At 41.8% G+C, this 17673-nt stretch overlaps 1 protein-coding gene across 1 annotated transcript in view; it reads right to left on the bottom strand.

Annotated features, from left to right (window-relative positions):
- Window positions 1–699: 699 nt before the first annotated feature.
- The window catches only part of LOC144683110 (receptor-type tyrosine-protein kinase FLT3-like), a 55522-nt gene continuing 38548 nt past the window's right edge, over window positions 700–17673 (bottom strand). Inside the window, exons 16-19 of the mRNA XM_078546127.1 lie at window positions 8078–8189; window positions 7889–7988; window positions 6895–7000; window positions 700–5778 (exon numbers count right to left, since the gene is read on the bottom strand). Coding sequence (XP_078402253.1) covers window positions 5713–5778; window positions 6895–7000; window positions 7889–7988; window positions 8078–8189 — 384 coding nt within the window. The 3' untranslated portion in view covers window positions 700–5712. The remainder of the gene's footprint in view (window positions 5779–6894; window positions 7001–7888; window positions 7989–8077; window positions 8190–17673) is intronic.

Raw genomic sequence — 17673 nt, 5'->3', positions numbered from 1 at the left:
GCTCATATGTTGTGAATAACTGGAGAAGGCCTTCATTCAGAATATTTATTATTTTATGCTTTTTTATTTCATGCTATTTTAGGACCATCTGCATCTTATATAGTTTTCCTCTCTCAGTTGAGTGTACTCTTGCTCTTGTAGCACTGTGAGATTGTTTTTACTGTTGTGCTTAACTTTGTGCTTTTTTCCCAGGTTTCTTTTGGAACTTCCCCCCACCCCCCCACCATCCAACCATTCTTTTAAAATGTTTTTGCATTTCAGAAGAAGAAGAAGAAGGGTGAAACATCTAATTCCTACCAAATCCTGAATTTTTAAAAAGTTGGCATCTTATAACAGGAAAAATTAAATGTGAAGGGCAGGATGAAGGGAAATGACCCTCAACTTATCTTCTGTACATTGATGCCTTGATACTTTGCTCACAATGGTAGCTTTGCTGCCTGCTAACAGCAGTTTGATTTATTAGTATACAATTTACACAGCAAGCTTGCAATGCTTGACACTGAGATGCTCAGACATAAAATCACACCACAGGCTGCAATTGCATTTTTTGTACAAAATTGCACTGACATAAATAAACAGCATATAAGAAAGGCGTATTTATACATGTGCTAACTGTATTAATAGCTTATTAAAGATTCCTCAAAAAGGTGTTTACTTTCTCTAAATAAAACACATGCGTTTTACAACAATGACAAGAGATTTGATGTTTAACTTCAAATTTTATTCAAATGCAATAAAAAAGGAAGTACACTAGCAAAAATCGCAGCTTTCGGTATCACCTCATTAGTATAAATATTATCCAGAACAGTATAGGATGATGAAAATGCAAAATCATATAAAAGTTATTCCTATGATATAATAGCAGTAAACACATCATACTGTAGCATTCTAATAACCCTTGTAGCTATAATTTGTAAATAAGTATGCTTTTTACATTTTCAAGGTGAGTGCCCATCAGCTAAGGAACAATTGATTAATTATTTCCCCACTGCACACTTAGTGATAATAGCATTAAGTAGTTTGAGTAAGTATGGTACAGATCAACTGCAATGAAAGTCTCTCTCCACATAATTGCAACAATGCATTCCTTCTATTGCAACGTCCATCCTGTACTGTGTATTATTCACAGCTAAAAGAGTAGTTAAGCTTCCTCTTCACAGCCGCACACTAGCCTGATGCTAAGAGGTGCACGGAAGCAGCATAGGTTCCTTCTCCCTCTAATTTCCTTCCCCTTTCTACAGAAGAGTATCTGTTTTATACACGGCACTATTCCCCACATAAGCTGCTAAAACTTAAGAACTTGCCATGTAGTTTAAATATAATGGGCACCAGGTTAAAAACAAGGAAGTTGGTCGTGAAACCTGGTAGAATGTTTTGCTAATAAGGATAAAAGGACTAGCAGAACCAGGCTATCAGGGAAGTTAACTGAAATAAATTTTGCACATTGCGTGATGACAATTCTGGAAAAGGTTTGAAATATATGGTGAGAAAGAAGGTAGGGTTTATATCTATCAAAAAGGGGCAAACATTTTGAACCTGAAAGTCTTTTTCCCTTTGTAAGGGAGCCAGATGTATAAATCTGTATCCTTCCATGCAACACGCTCAAAAACATGCTTTAATCGCAGCTGCAGTGGGACACTTGACCTGTAATAGTTTTCCATTTCCATTTTTCTAAGTTCTTCAGAATTAATAAAACAGTGACCAGCTTGGTAAAATATTGGGCTGTCCAGATGATTCAATGATCCAAACTTATTTTTAGTTAGAGCACTTAACATTCAACCCAAAAATGTTTTAATTGCATCTACCTTGGCCACACTTTTGTGCCACACCATCACCGTGTAACTGCATGCTGAATGAACACTAGTGATATATGCTACATACATGACTGGAATGGTTTACATTGAAATCATTGTCAAACCAGTAATATAAATACAATCTTAACTAATACAAAAATACAGAAGCATACATCAACAAAATTAAGAATATAGATAAATATAGCAATACATGTTGCAGCAATGAAATATTTGCAACCAAGCATGTAATATGCGCACTACTGAGAAATACTATATGCTGGAATAGATGCACTGATACAATGCTCATTTGAGATATAAATAGCTTTTCCCTAATCTCACAACAGAACTGAAAGTAATTTTTGGAAGAGCAGCATAGTGATTATTTGTATTGATGCCATAGAATGACAGATTGCTGTTTCAACCACTTGATTCTCCACACAGTGCAATTCTGATAGTAGCTGCATCATTATAGAAAGGTGCTGACTGAAAACCAGGTATTTCCTTACAAGAAAAGTGGGAAAGTAGCAGGAAAACTATTCTGAGACCCCTCCACCTCTCAAACTCATCCAATAGCAGATGCCTGGTTACCTGCCTGCACTGTTAGCTCATCAGTGGTACATAGTGTCAGAAGGAATAAAAAGGTGCAAAAAGTTTAAAATTGTATTTTGAGAAAGTAGCTATCAAACTTAATTGATCAACATGTTTTATCTTGATTATCAAAGGCTTAAAATATCAGCATTGTGCCTTTCCAATCACTGTAGTATAATCTCAGAAAGCTTGCAAAATAAGCAGTATTCTTTCACAGGATCACATATTAAAGAGAGTTGCATTACGACAACTCTGAATGTAATCATCTGAATGAATCTGTTTTGCCTATAGCTCAGCAGTCAAAATGTCCTTGTCTGAACTGTTCTTGTTTTCTACGAATAGACTGGAGATGAATATTTATTTAAACCCCTCGAGGCTGTTCCCCATTTAATGACATCATGGCTGATCTGTGACAACTCCATATACCCACCTTTGCCCCATATCCATTAATACCAATCTCAGATTAAAAATTGATCTAGCATCAATTGCCATTTGTGAAAGAAAGTTCCAAACTTCTACCACCCTTTGCATGTACAGGTGTTTCCTAATTTCACTCCAGAAAAGGTTTAATTTTTATGCTCCATGATCCTAGATTCTCTGACAAGTGGAAACAGTTTCTATCTAATCTATATGTTTTCCTTAATATCTTTAAAAAATAGATCAAATTACCCCTTAGCCTGCTAAGTTCCAGGGAACACAACTGCTGTTTGTGTAATTTGTTCTTGTAATTTAATTCTTAGAGTCCAGGTATCATTCTGGTAAATCTACCCAGCACTCTTTCCAAGGCAATTATATCCTTAAGGTGTGGTGCCCAGAACTGTTCACAGTACTGTAGATGATCTAACCAGGGCTTTTGATAGCTGAAGCATGACTCTTACTCCTGTATTCAAGTCCTCTAGATATAAAGGCCAGCATGTCCATAGCCTTTTTGATTATTTTCTGCACCTGTTATTGGTATTTTGATGATTTATATATCTGGACTCTCAAGGCTCTTGGGAGTTCCACTGTTTCTAGAATTTCCCCATCTAGAAAGTATCCTGTTCTAGCCTTTTTAGGTTCAAAGTGAATGACCTCACATTTGCCTACATTGAAATTCATTTGCCACACAGTTTTCCCCATTTTCAGTCATGCTGTCAAAAGGAAATGTCAAGCAGGTGTCAGTCCTTTCCACATACAGAATGAAGGGGGGGAAATGTGAAGAGCTAGTGCCCCGGAGCTACATATTGACACATCCTAATGGTTGGCTTGGATGGCACTGCAAGTGACTGAAATTTGTTGCCGAACCATCCTTTAACCAGTTGGAGAAGACAATTTCTTAAATTGAGCAGATACTAAAACCTGTAAGTCTTCACATTAGGCATATTTTAGTATTTATAAAAATGGATACTCTATATGGTAAAGTGAGAAATGTTTAAGTTACTTTGTTTACAACAATATAGCAATAACATAACATAAGAGAACAGTTTACAAAATCCACTCCACAGAACATGCACAACATTCTCAATTATGAACTTTATCCAATCTATTTAATCACTGGGGAATGACAATGAAAAGTTGTTCTATGCTCCATAGTAGAATTTTCATTTTCATCCTCATGTTTAAATTACTCCGCAGTCTTGCCCTTCCTATCCATGTAACCTTCTCCATCCCTAAAACTTTTTAAAGAATTCTGCATTCCTCTAATTCTCGCCTCTTGTGTATCTCCCGCTTCTCTTGCCCCATCATTGGCGGCTATGCTTTCAGCCACCCAGCAACTAAATGCTGGAATTTCTTTTTAAACCTCTTCATATTTCTGCTTCTCCCACCCTTTTTAAAACACTCCTTTGGCTTGCTGTAAACCTTTTTGTCAGATTATGTCTCATGAAGCACAATGGGACTTTTTAAACTACACTAAAGGGAGTATTTAAATGCAGGTTGTTGCAACAGTAATTTAAGCAAAAGCTCCTAAAACCTATCTAATCTTAAATCCTACAATTCTATATCTTAAGACCAGTAATGGCATTTCTTTGTAATGTGCAAGTTTTTGTAATGATATTTAAAGGGAAAACGGAGGTGATGGTGTAGTGGTATTGTCGCTGGACTAGTAATCCAGAGACCCAGGGTAATGTTCTGGCGATCTAGGTTTGAATCCTACCGTGGCATAAAAATCTGGAATTAGAAGTCTAATGATAATCATGAAATGATTGTTGTAAAAACCCATCTAGTTCACTAATGCCCTTTAGGGAAGGAAATCTACTGTCCTTACCTGGTCTGGCCTACATGTGACTCCAGACCCACAGTCATGTGGTTGACTCTTAAATGCCCTCTGAACTAGGGGTGGATAATAAATGCTGGCCTGGCCAGTGACATCCACATCCCATGAACGAATTTAAAAAATGATTTAGGAACCATGATGTTTCACACAGCATTTGATTATCTCTATTGGTATCTAAATATCCCGTAGCCCCCATTTCTAACCATATATGCATTCATTTCTAAATGTTACCTGCTTTAGATGGGACCAATTTCACTATTGTTTTATTCATTCATGGGATGTGGGCATCATTGGCAAAGCCAGCATTTATTACACATCCCTGATTGCCCTTGAGAAGGTGATGGTGAACCATCTGCTTGACAACTGAGTGGTTTGCCAGGCCATTTAAGAGGGCAGTTAAGAGTCAACCACATTGCTGTGGGTCTGCAGTCACATATAGACCAGACCAGGGAAGGACAGCAGATTTACTTCCCTAAAGGACATTAGGGAACCAGATTGTTTTTTTATGTCAATTGAGTAGTCACATAGCCACTATTCTTTGTATACTAGGGTTGGGGAATTCCTCCTATTCTCAATTGTTGCTTGAGACTTGTCAATTTTATACACTGCCCACTAACTCTGTACTCACAATGTAAATTAGATAGCTGTTTGCGTCTACATCATCCATTTTATAAAGCAGGCTTATTATCTCTCCTTTTTTATTATAATTTTCATCACCTTTGAGCTGTTAACTTTCAAAGTTTAATTGCAAATGGCTTAATTTCCATATAGCTTTAATGTACCATTTTTGAATAATCTGTACAATACAAAGGGGAAAATGTAAATTTATGACAGTCCAGCCTTCCGGCAACGACTGAACTACAACAGAAGAAAAATCAAACTGTTTCAATAATTGCAACCTTTTTTTATGTTAGCAGCTTAGACAGTCATTGATTAGCTTAGTGGTGGAAAGAAAGTATTCAGGGTCCAGTGAAACCACCTTTGTCTCAATGGTCAATACAGCAGAAAAATTACATTTGCACATCTTCATTCCTTAGAATAATTTCCTCCAGTGATGATGTGGCAGCTGGTACACTCCTAAGAACTAATACTTAGGTTTTTATAGTTTGAATTGTATTTGCACACCTTTTTGTTATGATAAAGCTAAATAAAAACAAAATAAAACAATGAATTAGTGAAAAAGCATATTTTCATCAGATCTGTCATATGTAGGAATGAATCTCACTAAGGATTTTTATGAAACTGCAAGATGCCAACATTTCACAACTTGTAAATATTTTTGAAAAAATTGTCCCTCTTGCAGAAGTGTAAACCAGAACAAATAATAATAGGATAACGCAGCAGCTATGAAGTGACAGCAGTGGCTTAGTTTCCTCTGCCTCTTGCCCCTGAGACAGCCATTTATAAATTCAAGTCCCACTCCAGAGACTTGAGGCTAAAATCCAGGCTGACACCTTTGTGCAGTACTGAGAAAGTGCTATACTGCTTGCCGTCTTTCAGATGAGATGTTAAACTGCTGCCCTGTTTGCTCCCTCAAGTAGACACCAATAATCCCATGGCACTAATTCAAAGAAGAGTGCAGGAGTTATGCCTGGTGTCCTGGCCAATCATCACAAAAAGCAGATTATCTGATCATTTTCACAATACCGTTTGAGAGAGTTTGGTGTGCATAAATTGCCTGCTGTAGAAACTACCAGTTCAAACTGAATTAATCAAACAAGGTAATGACAAATCAATTTGGTAGGTAATCATGGCAGTTTAATAAAAGTAAGTTTCTGGATCCAGACCCAATATTGTCACCTTTGCACCGGAGTCAGAAAGTTATGTGTTCAAGTGCCACTGCAAGATTTGAGCAGATGGTCTAGACTGACATTTCAGTAAAGGATTAAGGGAGTATCATATTGTTGTAGGGTTCCCCTTTCTGCCTTTGCTCGTGGCATTATTTGAAAAAAACTATAGTCAAGTTCTCCTGGTGTCCTGGTTAATGTTTATCCCTCAACTAATATAACTAAAAACAGATTAACTGATGACTTACCTAACTTAATGTGAGACCTTACTGTGCACAAATTGGTTGCCATGTTTGGCTATATAACAGGGACTATACTCAATAAGACACCCATTGATTGTGGAGCTGCTTTCAGATGTCTCAAGGATATAAAGAATGCTGTATAGATAAGTCTTCCATTCCTAGACAAAAGCCTTCATATCAAGTACTGTAATTATGCTATCAGTTCTTCCTGTAAGACTATGTTCACTTACAGCTACTTCAGCATCTGCAAGCTGCTTTTCAAAAATAGAAGCTAGGTCTGAAAATGCGAGTCTTTTTCCTGGATCAAGAGCCCAGCAGGATTGTATCACACTGTATCTATGAAAATATGGAAATGTATGTTAGGAAATAGGAACAATAATACACTTCACAGAACTAATAGAACTGCAATGAATGTTTTTAACAACATATACAAGTTCCAGATGCTAGTTTGAAAATGATTGTACATTGCTGCCTGTGAGTGACATCTATTGAAGAACAAATTAATGGTCAAGGTAGAATCTAAAGTGTCAACAGCAGAGATTACAATACAATATTTCTTCATTTCAAAGTAATTTTTTTACATTTTGTAGATTGCTCCTGCAACTTACATCAGACGCCAACCAAGAGGATGGGCAGTGTAGAAACACACTCTGGGAGGCTTCTTAGTCAAACAAAACAAACTTTATTTACATGAGAGCTTCTGTGGCTGCTCATATCCAGCCAGCCCCTCATACAGCCAATTTTCCTAGGAAAGCCCTCTCTCGAATTTATTCTCCTGTGCTAACCTCACATTGGTTAAACACATCACGTGACCCCAACTCAGCTGAACTGAGTCACTTTAAAGTCATCACAGGCAGACAGTTAAGTCAAAGGCTTCCACCACTGCAGCTGTTAATCAGTCACTAGAGTTGGTCAGACAGCTCAACCTCCAAAATGTCGTCCTCTCAGGAAGAACCAGTTTCCATTTTGCACCACGCCATGAGATTGACAACATGCCAGAAGCAAAGTATGAATTCATGTCCTCCTACCAGTCCATGGGACATATAGTGTGCCAGGTGACTTTAAATATTCAATTTTTTTTCTTATTTTCTTCAGAAGATAACGCTAAAAGCAGGTGCGGAGTACATCCACAGAGTAAAACTGGCTCAAGATTTCAATTTCAGCTTTCTTTTCTTTCCCTTTAGTTTTAAATTCTTATGTAAAATTGAAAGTAAGGAAACTTACATTTCTTCAGTAGCATAAAATGGCTGATCCATCTTAAACCCACTCTGAATTAGCTTGTAGAAGTTTGTATCTACTTGAATTCCAGGATATGGATTGACACCTGAGCAGGTATTGAAAATATGACATTAGGCAATGCAACTGAGTAGAATTCATGGGACAATATCTGAATTATGAAAAATTAACAATTACCAAGTGAAAATATTTCCCATAATAAGATTCCATATGACCAGACATCACTACGAGTTGTATAACTGCCTTCAAACAAGCTTTCAGGTGCCATCCACTTGACAGGCAGTCGTGCCTAAATTTTATTGGGAAACAGAAGTTAACAATTGAAATGTGTTACTTATATATAAGCTACTCTAAATTACTTCTTCTCAGTATAATGAGAGGGTCACTATAGTGAAATTTTTCTGTGGCTGCAAATGGGAAGCACACCAAAGTCAATGGCCTAGATTTTCACTGTGTCGGGATGACTCGGGAACCATTTAAAAATGGTGGGCTGGTCCCGATTCTGGGATTCCTGACCTCATTCCCGGGCTGTCTGATTTTCGGGAGCGTCTTTAAAGGTTGCAGGTTGGTTCCTGTCAAAAGCCTGCATTCAACACTCCCGAGCTGGCCGGCTGCATTGCAGGGATAGGCATGTGCTACATCTCCACTATTTTCATGTCATCGGGCCAGGTTTTTAAAGAGTCGTGGTTCACTCCTGAGTGGCCGTGAACCCCAACTCTTTAAAACCCTGGCCCAACTCCATGAAAATTGTGGACCTTCAGAGGAGTCGTGAACCCTAGTTTGCATGAGGAGACCTTTTAAAATGTCTTCCTCGTGCATTCTATGCCAAGTTACAACCCCCCATTCAACCCCATGGCCCCTCATGCCACTCCCCTTTGCCGGAGCTGCTTGGGGCCTGCATCAAAAGACTCCTCGCAGGCCACAGCAAAGTCTAGATCCAGCGGATTCAAGGAGGCCACACCCCCTTTTTTACAGCACTTGCTGCCGTAAAGCAGATAAGTTTAAAGGGTCAGGGAAATTGATAGGCCAGTGGAAGGTATGTATCTAAGGTAAGTGGGTAGGATTTGGGGTGTCCGGGGGGTGGGGGTGGGGTTGGGGGTGGCGGGGAGGGTAGAGTCGGTCAGAGGTCTGGAGGGGGGTCAGGCGGAGGAATGGGGATGGGAGATTCGGAAGTCCAGGGGAGGGATGAGAAATCTGGTGGGGGATGCAGTCGGAGGTTCGAATAGGGGGTTGGAAGTCCATGGGGAGTGAGGTGTGTCAGGGTTTGGATGGAGAGTTGGGGGGCATCGGGGGTTGGGGGGTGGGAGTGCTGGAGGTTGGGAGGCGTGGGGTGGTGCGAGGTTGGGGTGGATGAGGGGGACCGAGATTAGGGGTGGCAGGGGGGGTCTGAGGCTGGGGTGGATGAGGGGGACCGAGATTAGGGGTGGCAGGGGGGGTCTGAGGCTGGGGTGGGTCCAAGGTCGGGGGGTTGTCGGAGGTTGGGGGACGGTCTGAGATTGAGGGGTTGTCCAAGGTCTGGGGGTGTCAAGGGGTTGGGGGTCCAAGGTCTGTGGGAGGGTCTGGGTTTGGCAGAGTCCAAGGTCAGGGGATGGAGGTATCCAAGGGGATCCAAGGTTGGGGATGGTCCACGATCAGGGGTGGAGATCAGTCAGAGATCCGCAGAGGTTCTTTGGGGGCGGGGGGGGGGGTGGGTTCTGAGGTCCAGAGGGTGTGGGTAGGAATCGGAGTTCGTGGGTGTTGGAGGTTGGGGGGTGGGGTGGAGGGTTCCACGGTCCAGGGAGGATTAGGAGAGGTGGAGGGGGATTCCAAAGTCGGGGGGGTTTGTGTGGGGAGGTCCAGAGTGGGTGGGTGGGATTTGGAGGTCCGGGTTGTTGGAGTTTGGGGTGGGGTGGGGTGGGGTGGAGGGAGTCCCGTGAGGGAGTGGCGGGGGTGTGGGGGAGTCCCATGGGGTCAGTCTGGATCTTTACAATAGTTACTCAGAAGTTAGAAGAGGTTTTAATTCTTCTAACTTTTTCTGGGTAACTATTGGTATAACCCCAGCGGGACCAGGTTTGCGATTTAAACCGCATTTCCAGATGGCTCCCAGCACAGCACAATTGTCCAGAGAAAGTGTGCACTTCTGGGCTATTGCTGTGCAAACCCTTACTTGGGAACTTCCCAGTGGGATTCCCCAATGCATCTTTGGGGTACCACCCAAATGCAACACCGGGGAGCTCAGGAGTTACAGGCCAATATATTGGCACAATAATAGGGCTATATCACACTTTGGTAAACCACCTCTGGAGTAGAGAAGGACAACGTGGATGAATCCTGGGCTGAGAATGTTAACCTATGAAAATTAACTTAACACCATGGGCAGAATTTTTAGATCGGTGGGCGCAATTGGCAGGCTCGGGAATGGCCAGGGAACGGACCACCGACCACGATCAGGCCCTGACCACAATTTCACACTGGCTGGCCAATTAATGGTGAAATGCGTGCTGAGAAGCTCGGTGCTGCCGGGGTGGGGGCGGGTGCTGGCGTCAGCGCAAGTGTGGGTGAGCGCTGCGAGAGAGCTCCTTGAAGGCAGAGAGCTGCCTCAGGGAGCTGAAGACCTGAAAAGCATTAAATAAAGTTTTTAAAATCAGGACAAAAATGTGCAAGCATCACAATCAGTCACCTGAACGTATACATGATAAAAATGCTTTCCATAGATTTTGCTTTTATTTAATAACGGAAACCTCATCCCGCCCTTGGATGAGGTTTCATGAAAAATGCAAAGTCCACCTGGTCGATTCACCCATCTGCCAACCGTAAGGTTGACGGACCATGAAAAATCAGAAACAATGCACCTTTAATTGGCCTCTTAATTGTCGGCGGGCGCGCTTCTGAATTTTGTGCATGCCCGCTGACCAAAATATCGCACAAGCGCGCAGTGATATCAGGACACTCGCCCGACGTCATTTCACATTATTTTGCATCCGATCAGGTCAGGCGCGCACCAATCCATCCACTGAGCTAAAAATTCTGCCCCATGTTTGTACTTCCTGGAGAGATGGAAACTGAGAGGAAGATTTGATTCAAGTTTTCAGGACCGTTAAAAAGCATGACAATCATTAAAAATGATAGCGCATTTAATGCAGTGAGGTCTGCTAAAGTATCGGCCACCTATACAAACTGTGGAAGGGGAAACTGAAGTCGGATACCTGGAAGTTTTATTTTATCTAGAGGATGCTGGAGCTATGAATCAGAATTCCAGAGGAGTAAGTGAAGATATATTCCTTGCTGTCTTTCATGAAGGTGTTAGATGTATGTAAAACAAGATCATCGTATCATATAGATAAGAAGAGTAAAATATTTCTGGATAACATTTGTGGGTCTAAGGTCTCTTGAGACTTTTCTGATTGACCTGAGATCAGAAAGAAATGTTTGTCAGATATATCCCATTTTAGCTGGCTATGTTTTGGTTTTTCTCCAGAGGTGGGATTAATGGTGCATGGAGTGAAATCTGCTGGTGGACAGGAGAGATGGGTCTCATGCTCTTTCCTCATCCTGGATACACAAACATATAAACACAAATGGAGTAGCCAAGGAATCAATATTTTCTCCTGTGGGGAAAAATCATACCTCTGTTTAAATCTTTCTTCATATATCCTGGCAAAAGTCTGGAATTCCCCATATGAAAAACTGTTAATGCATGTTTGTGTCACACTTCTGTATTGGTAAACCAATGTACTATGTCACTGAAAGTAATAGATTAACAGAATAGGAACTACTCACTATTTTTCTCAGTATTGCAGTATTTCTCAGTATCGAACAAGACAATGCAGGGAATGTGTCGTGCTTTCCTGAACATTATTTATGAGTTTTGTAACCCAGGGATTCCTAGACTTTCTGGAAGTATAGGGTGTTTTCACGTCTGCAAGTTGATTTGCCAAACTCATCTTTACAAATTCGATGAGCGGAATTTTACAGTCCTGCCAAAGTCAATGGACTTTTGAATGACTCATCACATTTGTCAGTGGGGGAATATTTAAGAGGCAATGATCATTGTATTATACGTTTTAGGATGATGATAGAAATGGACAATAGGCAATCCATAGTAAGAATAATTAACTAGATGAGAGCCGACTTCGATGGGGCAAGAACAGAGCTGGGCCAGATAGACTGGAACGAGAGATTGGCAGGAAAAACTGTAGCTGAACAATAGGCTACCTTCAAAAAAGAATTAGTTTGGGCACAGTCAAGGGCAAACCAATCCAGACCACCTTGGATGAAAAAGGAGATCAGAAATTAAGATTAAAAAGAAGTGTGCTTATAACAGGTGTCAGGTAGAAAATACAATTGAGAACCAAGAGGAATACGGAAGGTTCAGAGGGGAGGTGAAAAAGCATGTTAGAGAAGCGAAGAAGGATTATGAGAAAAAACTGGCAACCAACATAAAGGGGAATCCCAAATCCTATAGGCATATATATGATAGAAAGGTGGTAAAAGGAGGAATAGGGCTGATTAGGGACCTTAAAAGGAATTTACACATGGACAAAGGGGCCATGGCTGAGGTATTAAATGAATACTTTGCATCTGTCTTTACCAAGGAGGTAGATGTGACCCAGGCCATGGTGACAGATGAGGAAACTCTGTCACTAGAAGGATTCAAAATTGATAAGGAGGAAGTGTTGAATAGACTATTTGTACTTAAAGTTGACAAGGATGAGATGCATCCAAGGATATTGAAGGAAGTGAGAGTAGAAATTGCAGGGGCACTGGCCATAATCTTTCAGTCTTCCCTAGACTCAGGGGTGGTGCCAGAGGACTGGAGAATTACAACCATTACACCCTTGTTCAAAAAAGCTTGCAAGGATAAGCCTAGCAATTACAGACCAGTCAGTTTAACTTCAGTGGTGGGCAAGATCCTAGAAACAACTATTTGGGATAGAATTAGTAGTCACATGGAAAAATATGGGTTGATAAGGAAGAGCCAGCATGGATTTCTAAAGGGGAAATCATGTTTAACTAACTTGCTGGAGTTTTTTGAAGAGGTAACAGAAAAGGATGATGAGGGTAATGCTGTTGATGTGGTGTATGTGGACTTTCAAAAGGCATTTGATACAGTGCCATACAACAGACTTGTGAGAAAAGTTATTGCTCATGGAATAAAAGCAACGTGGATACAAAATTGGCTGAAAAGTAGGAAGCAGAAAGTAATGGTCAATGGATATTTTTTGGGCTGGAGGAAGGTTTGTAGTGGAGTTCCCCAGTATTGAGACTCTTGCGTTTCCTGATATATATTAATGATCTAGATCTTGGTGTGCAGGGGACAATTTCAAAGCTTGCGAATGATATGAAGCTTGGGAGTATTGTAAACTGCGAGGAGGACAGTGTAGAACTTCAATAGGACATAGACAAGTTGGTAGAGTGGGCAGATAGGTGGCAGATGAAGTTCAATGCAGAGAAGTGCGAAGTGATGCATTTTGGTAGGAAGAACATGGACAGACAATATAAAATAAGGCATGAAATTTTGAAGAGAGTGCAGAAGCAGAAAAACCTGGGTGTATATGTGCTTAGGTCATTGAAGGTGGCAGGACAGGTGGAGAAAGCAGTTAATAAAGCATATAGTATCCTGGGCTCTATTAATAGGGGCATAGACTACAACAGCAAGGAGGTTATGCTGAATTTATATAAGACCCTCGTTAGACCTCAGCTGGAGTATTGTGTACAGTTCTGGGCACCATATTATAGGAAGGATGTGAACATGTTGGAGAGAGTGCAGGAGAGGTTTACAAGAATGGTTCCAGGGATGAGAAAATTCAGTTACGAGGATAGATTGGAGAGGTTGGGACTGTTCTCCTTGGAGAGAGAAGGCTGAGAGGAGATTTGATAGAGATGTTCAAAATCATGAGGGGGCTAGACACAGTAGTCAGGGAGAAGCTGTTCCTGCTCATAAAAGGATCAAGAACGAGAGGGCACAGATTTAAAGTTATTTGCAAAATAAGCAAATGTGACGCAGGAAAAACCTTTTTCAGACAACGAGTGGTTCGGGTCTGCAATGCACTGCCTGGAAGTGTGGTGGAGGCAGGTTCAATCGAGGCATTCAAGAGGGCATTAGATGATTATTTGAATAGAAACAATGTGCAGGGGTACAGGGAAAAGGCAGGGCAATGGCACTAGGTCATAATGCTCCTTCTGTGCAGTTAAAATTCTATGATTTTAAGGGCCCACCTCTGCCACAATGGGGACATAAAATTCAGTCCTATGTGGCTTTTCTGTTGATAAAATTTGAAAACCATGGCCAGGATTTAACAGCCCCTCCCGCCCGGTGGGATATTACCGTCCTACTGAACGGAACGGCTCGCCACATCCGTCAGGGTGAGAGACATGCTGTGGCAGGGCCGTAAAATCCTGGCCCATAAGACCATAAGATAAGACCATAAGATGTAGGAGCAGAAGTAGGCCATTCAGCCCATCGATTCTGCTCTGCCATTCAATGAGATCATGGCTGCTCTGATAATCTTCAACTCCACTTTCCTGCCTTTTCCCCATAACCCTTGACTGATTAAAAATCTGTCTATCTCAACCTTGAATATACTTAACGACCCAGCCTCTACAGCCCTCTGCAATAAAGAATTCCACAGGTTCACAACCCTCTGAGAGAAGAAATTCCTCCTCATCTCTGTCTTAAATGGGCAACCCCTTACTCTGAGGCTATACCCTCTGATCCTAGCCTCTCCCACAAGGGAAAACAACCTCTCAGCATTTACCTTCTCAAGCCCCCTAAGAATCTTATTTGTTTCAATAAGGTCGCCTCTCATTCTTCTGAACTCCAATGAGTACAGGCCCAACCTACTCAACCTCTCCTCCTAAGAAAATCCCTCCATACCCGGGATCTACCTAGTGAACCTTCTCTGGACTGCCTCCAATGTCAATATATCTTTCCTTAGATAAGGGGACCAAAACTGTTCACAATATTCTTAGTGTGGTCTAACTAGTGCCTTGTATAGTTTTAGCAAGACTTTCCTATTTTTATACTCCATTCCCTTTGGAATAAAGGACAACATTTCATTTGCCTTCCCTATTACCTGTTGAACTTGTATGTTAACTTTTTGGGATTCATGTGCGAGAACTCCCAAATCCCTCTGTGCTGTAGCTTTCTGCAGTCTTTCTCCATTTAAATAATATTCAGCTCCTCTATTCTTCCTGCCAAATGCATAACCTCACATTTTCCCACATTATATTCCACCTGCCAAATTTTTGCCCACTCACTTAACCTGTCTATATCCCACTGTAGACTCCTTTTGTCATCCTCACCACTCAGCTTCCCGCCTATTTTTGTGTCATCCGCAAACTTGGGGCAGGATCTTCCAGTCAGCGAGCGGGGGCGGGGCCTGTTCACCGATACGTAAAATGACACAGGGTGACGTTGGGTGGAACTCCCGACGTCAACCCGCGTCATTTCCGTTTTCAGGTCGGCGGGGGCGAGCCAAGTCTAATTAAGGTAATTAATGGACCTGCCCGTCCAACCTTAAGGTTGGCGGGCAGGCCGGGAGCCCTGGTGGGCTTCAGAAAAAACATGAAACCTCATCCACGGGCAGGATGAGGTTTCATGAGGGTATTTAAATTTTTATCAAATCTTTCAATAAAAGTTATGGACATGTCCCAACTCATGTGAAGGTGTCACATGAGGAGAAATGTCAGGGAAATTTTTGTATCATTTCTATTAAAAATTTTAATTCTGAGCAGATCTCCCTGAAGCAGCACTTAGCCTCAGGGAGATCTGTGCGCTCTTTTGTGCGCATGCGCGAAAGAGCGCACTCCCGACTCAGGGAATCCCCCCCCGCCCGTCCGCACAGGCAGCGCCTAGCGCTTCCTGGCGGACATCACACTGGGTGGGCCTTAATTGGCCCACCCACGAAAAATGTCGGCGCGCCCGCAATCAGGGGTGCCGATCGGAGGCACACCCGCCCGTGCACGCTCCCGCACCTCCCCCAACGATGGGGGGAAAATTTTTCCCTTGGTGATAATACACTCACTTCCCTCATGTAAGTCATTTATATATATTGGCCCATGTGATTTAGAAAAGGGTTTGCGATAAATAGGTATAAGAATAGCTACATTGGTATCTTTCTTACTACACCATAAATAACAGAATGTAATACTTTGAAAATAGGGACTGAATTATGTCCAGTTCTCCCCTCCTCTGACCCCACCTTTCAACTGAAAAGTCTTCATTTCCCATGTGCACGGTCGGTCAACTAGGATATTAAAATTCTTAAGGCTTTCTGTTTTTCACACCCATTACCAGTTGTCATGATTAAGTTATGCTTTTGTGACATGTGCCTTCCCGCCTATTTTTGTGTCATCCGCAAACTTGGGGCAGGATCTTCCAGTCAGCGAGCGGGGGCAGGGCCCGTTCACCGATGCGTAAAATGACACAGGGTGACATTGGGTGGAACTCCCGACGTCAACCCGCGTCATTTCCATTTTCAGGTCGGCGGGGGCGAACCAAGTCAGCTGTGCGCCCGCTGACCTGTCAATGGCCTATTGAGGCCATTGAAAGACTAATTAAGGTAATTAATGGACCTGCCCGTCCAACCTTAAGGTTGGACGGGCAGGCTGGGAGCCCTGGCGAGCTTCAGAAAAAACATGAAACCTCATCCACGGGCGGGATGAGGTTTCATGAGGGTATTTAAATTTTTATCAAATCTTTCAATAAAAGTTATGGACATGTCCCAACTCATGTGAAGGTGTCACATGAGGAGAAATGTCAGGGAAATTTTTGTATCATTTCTATTAAAAATTTTAATTCTGAGCAGATCTCCCTGAGGCAGTACTTGGTTGTGCCTAAAGTGCACTATTATAACTAACACTCGGAGATAATGCCCTCTTCTAACATTCTAAATAATTACCACTATAATGCCTGTTATTCTGTCCTCCCACCACGAGTGACAATTTCACAGGTTGCTAAGGTTCATGTGGCATTTTGTTTTCTCACCAGATTTGTCAGGAAAATTGATTTAAAATTTTTAGTTTAATAAAATTTATTTAAGGTTTCACTTCTAAGCCATTAATAATATTTTGTGCTACTTTGTCTTTTGGTCATTTAAGCACTGCTTCCCTAGTGCCCTCTGTCCTGCTGGGTCAGCCACTAATCTGAGACGCTCTTGGCTCCTACTGGCTTGATCCACAATGACTTATTTACATTTTAGCTTCTTGAGTCCTGCTCCTGGATCCCGCACTCTGCCCAATCAGCTGCCCAAATCCCATCATGAATTGCTCAGAAAAAATTCTGCCACATTCTGCCCCGGCACCACTTCAAGACCCCACTCCTTCACTTATGCCAAGCCTTGCATTTATTAGAGCCATTTTGTACCAGATAGAAGGCAACCTTGAGGATGAAATACAAAGTGATACCAAGGCTAGAGAGATTTGGGGGAGATTGAGGAGAAATAAAAAGGGAAGGAAATTTCCAAAGAGAGAGACAGGGAAAGATCATAGAAAGGGAAACATGGGACAGGTGGAGGAAAGATTGGGATGTAGAAAGATGGGAGAGCAATATGCAGAGGGAGAGATGGGGAAAGAAAAAGTAACATATGAGTGTAAAGCATTATGGGAGATTGGTAAAATACATCACAGAGACGGGGCAGAAGGAAATTTAAACAAAGCAAAGATGGCAAAGAAAGGCATACAATAGAGAACAGAGAATGATATCAGAGATATGGTGGACAGTGAGGAACATACATTCACAAAGTGCCTTTCACATATTCAGGATGTCCCAAAGCACATCATGGCCAGTGAAA

This window comes from Cetorhinus maximus, chromosome 7, assembly GCF_964194155.1.
Source record: "Cetorhinus maximus chromosome 7, sCetMax3.hap1.1, whole genome shotgun sequence".
In the NCBI taxonomy this organism is placed as follows: domain Eukaryota; kingdom Metazoa; phylum Chordata; class Chondrichthyes; order Lamniformes; family Cetorhinidae; genus Cetorhinus; species Cetorhinus maximus.
This window is presented reverse-complemented; position numbering and strand designations above follow the sequence as displayed.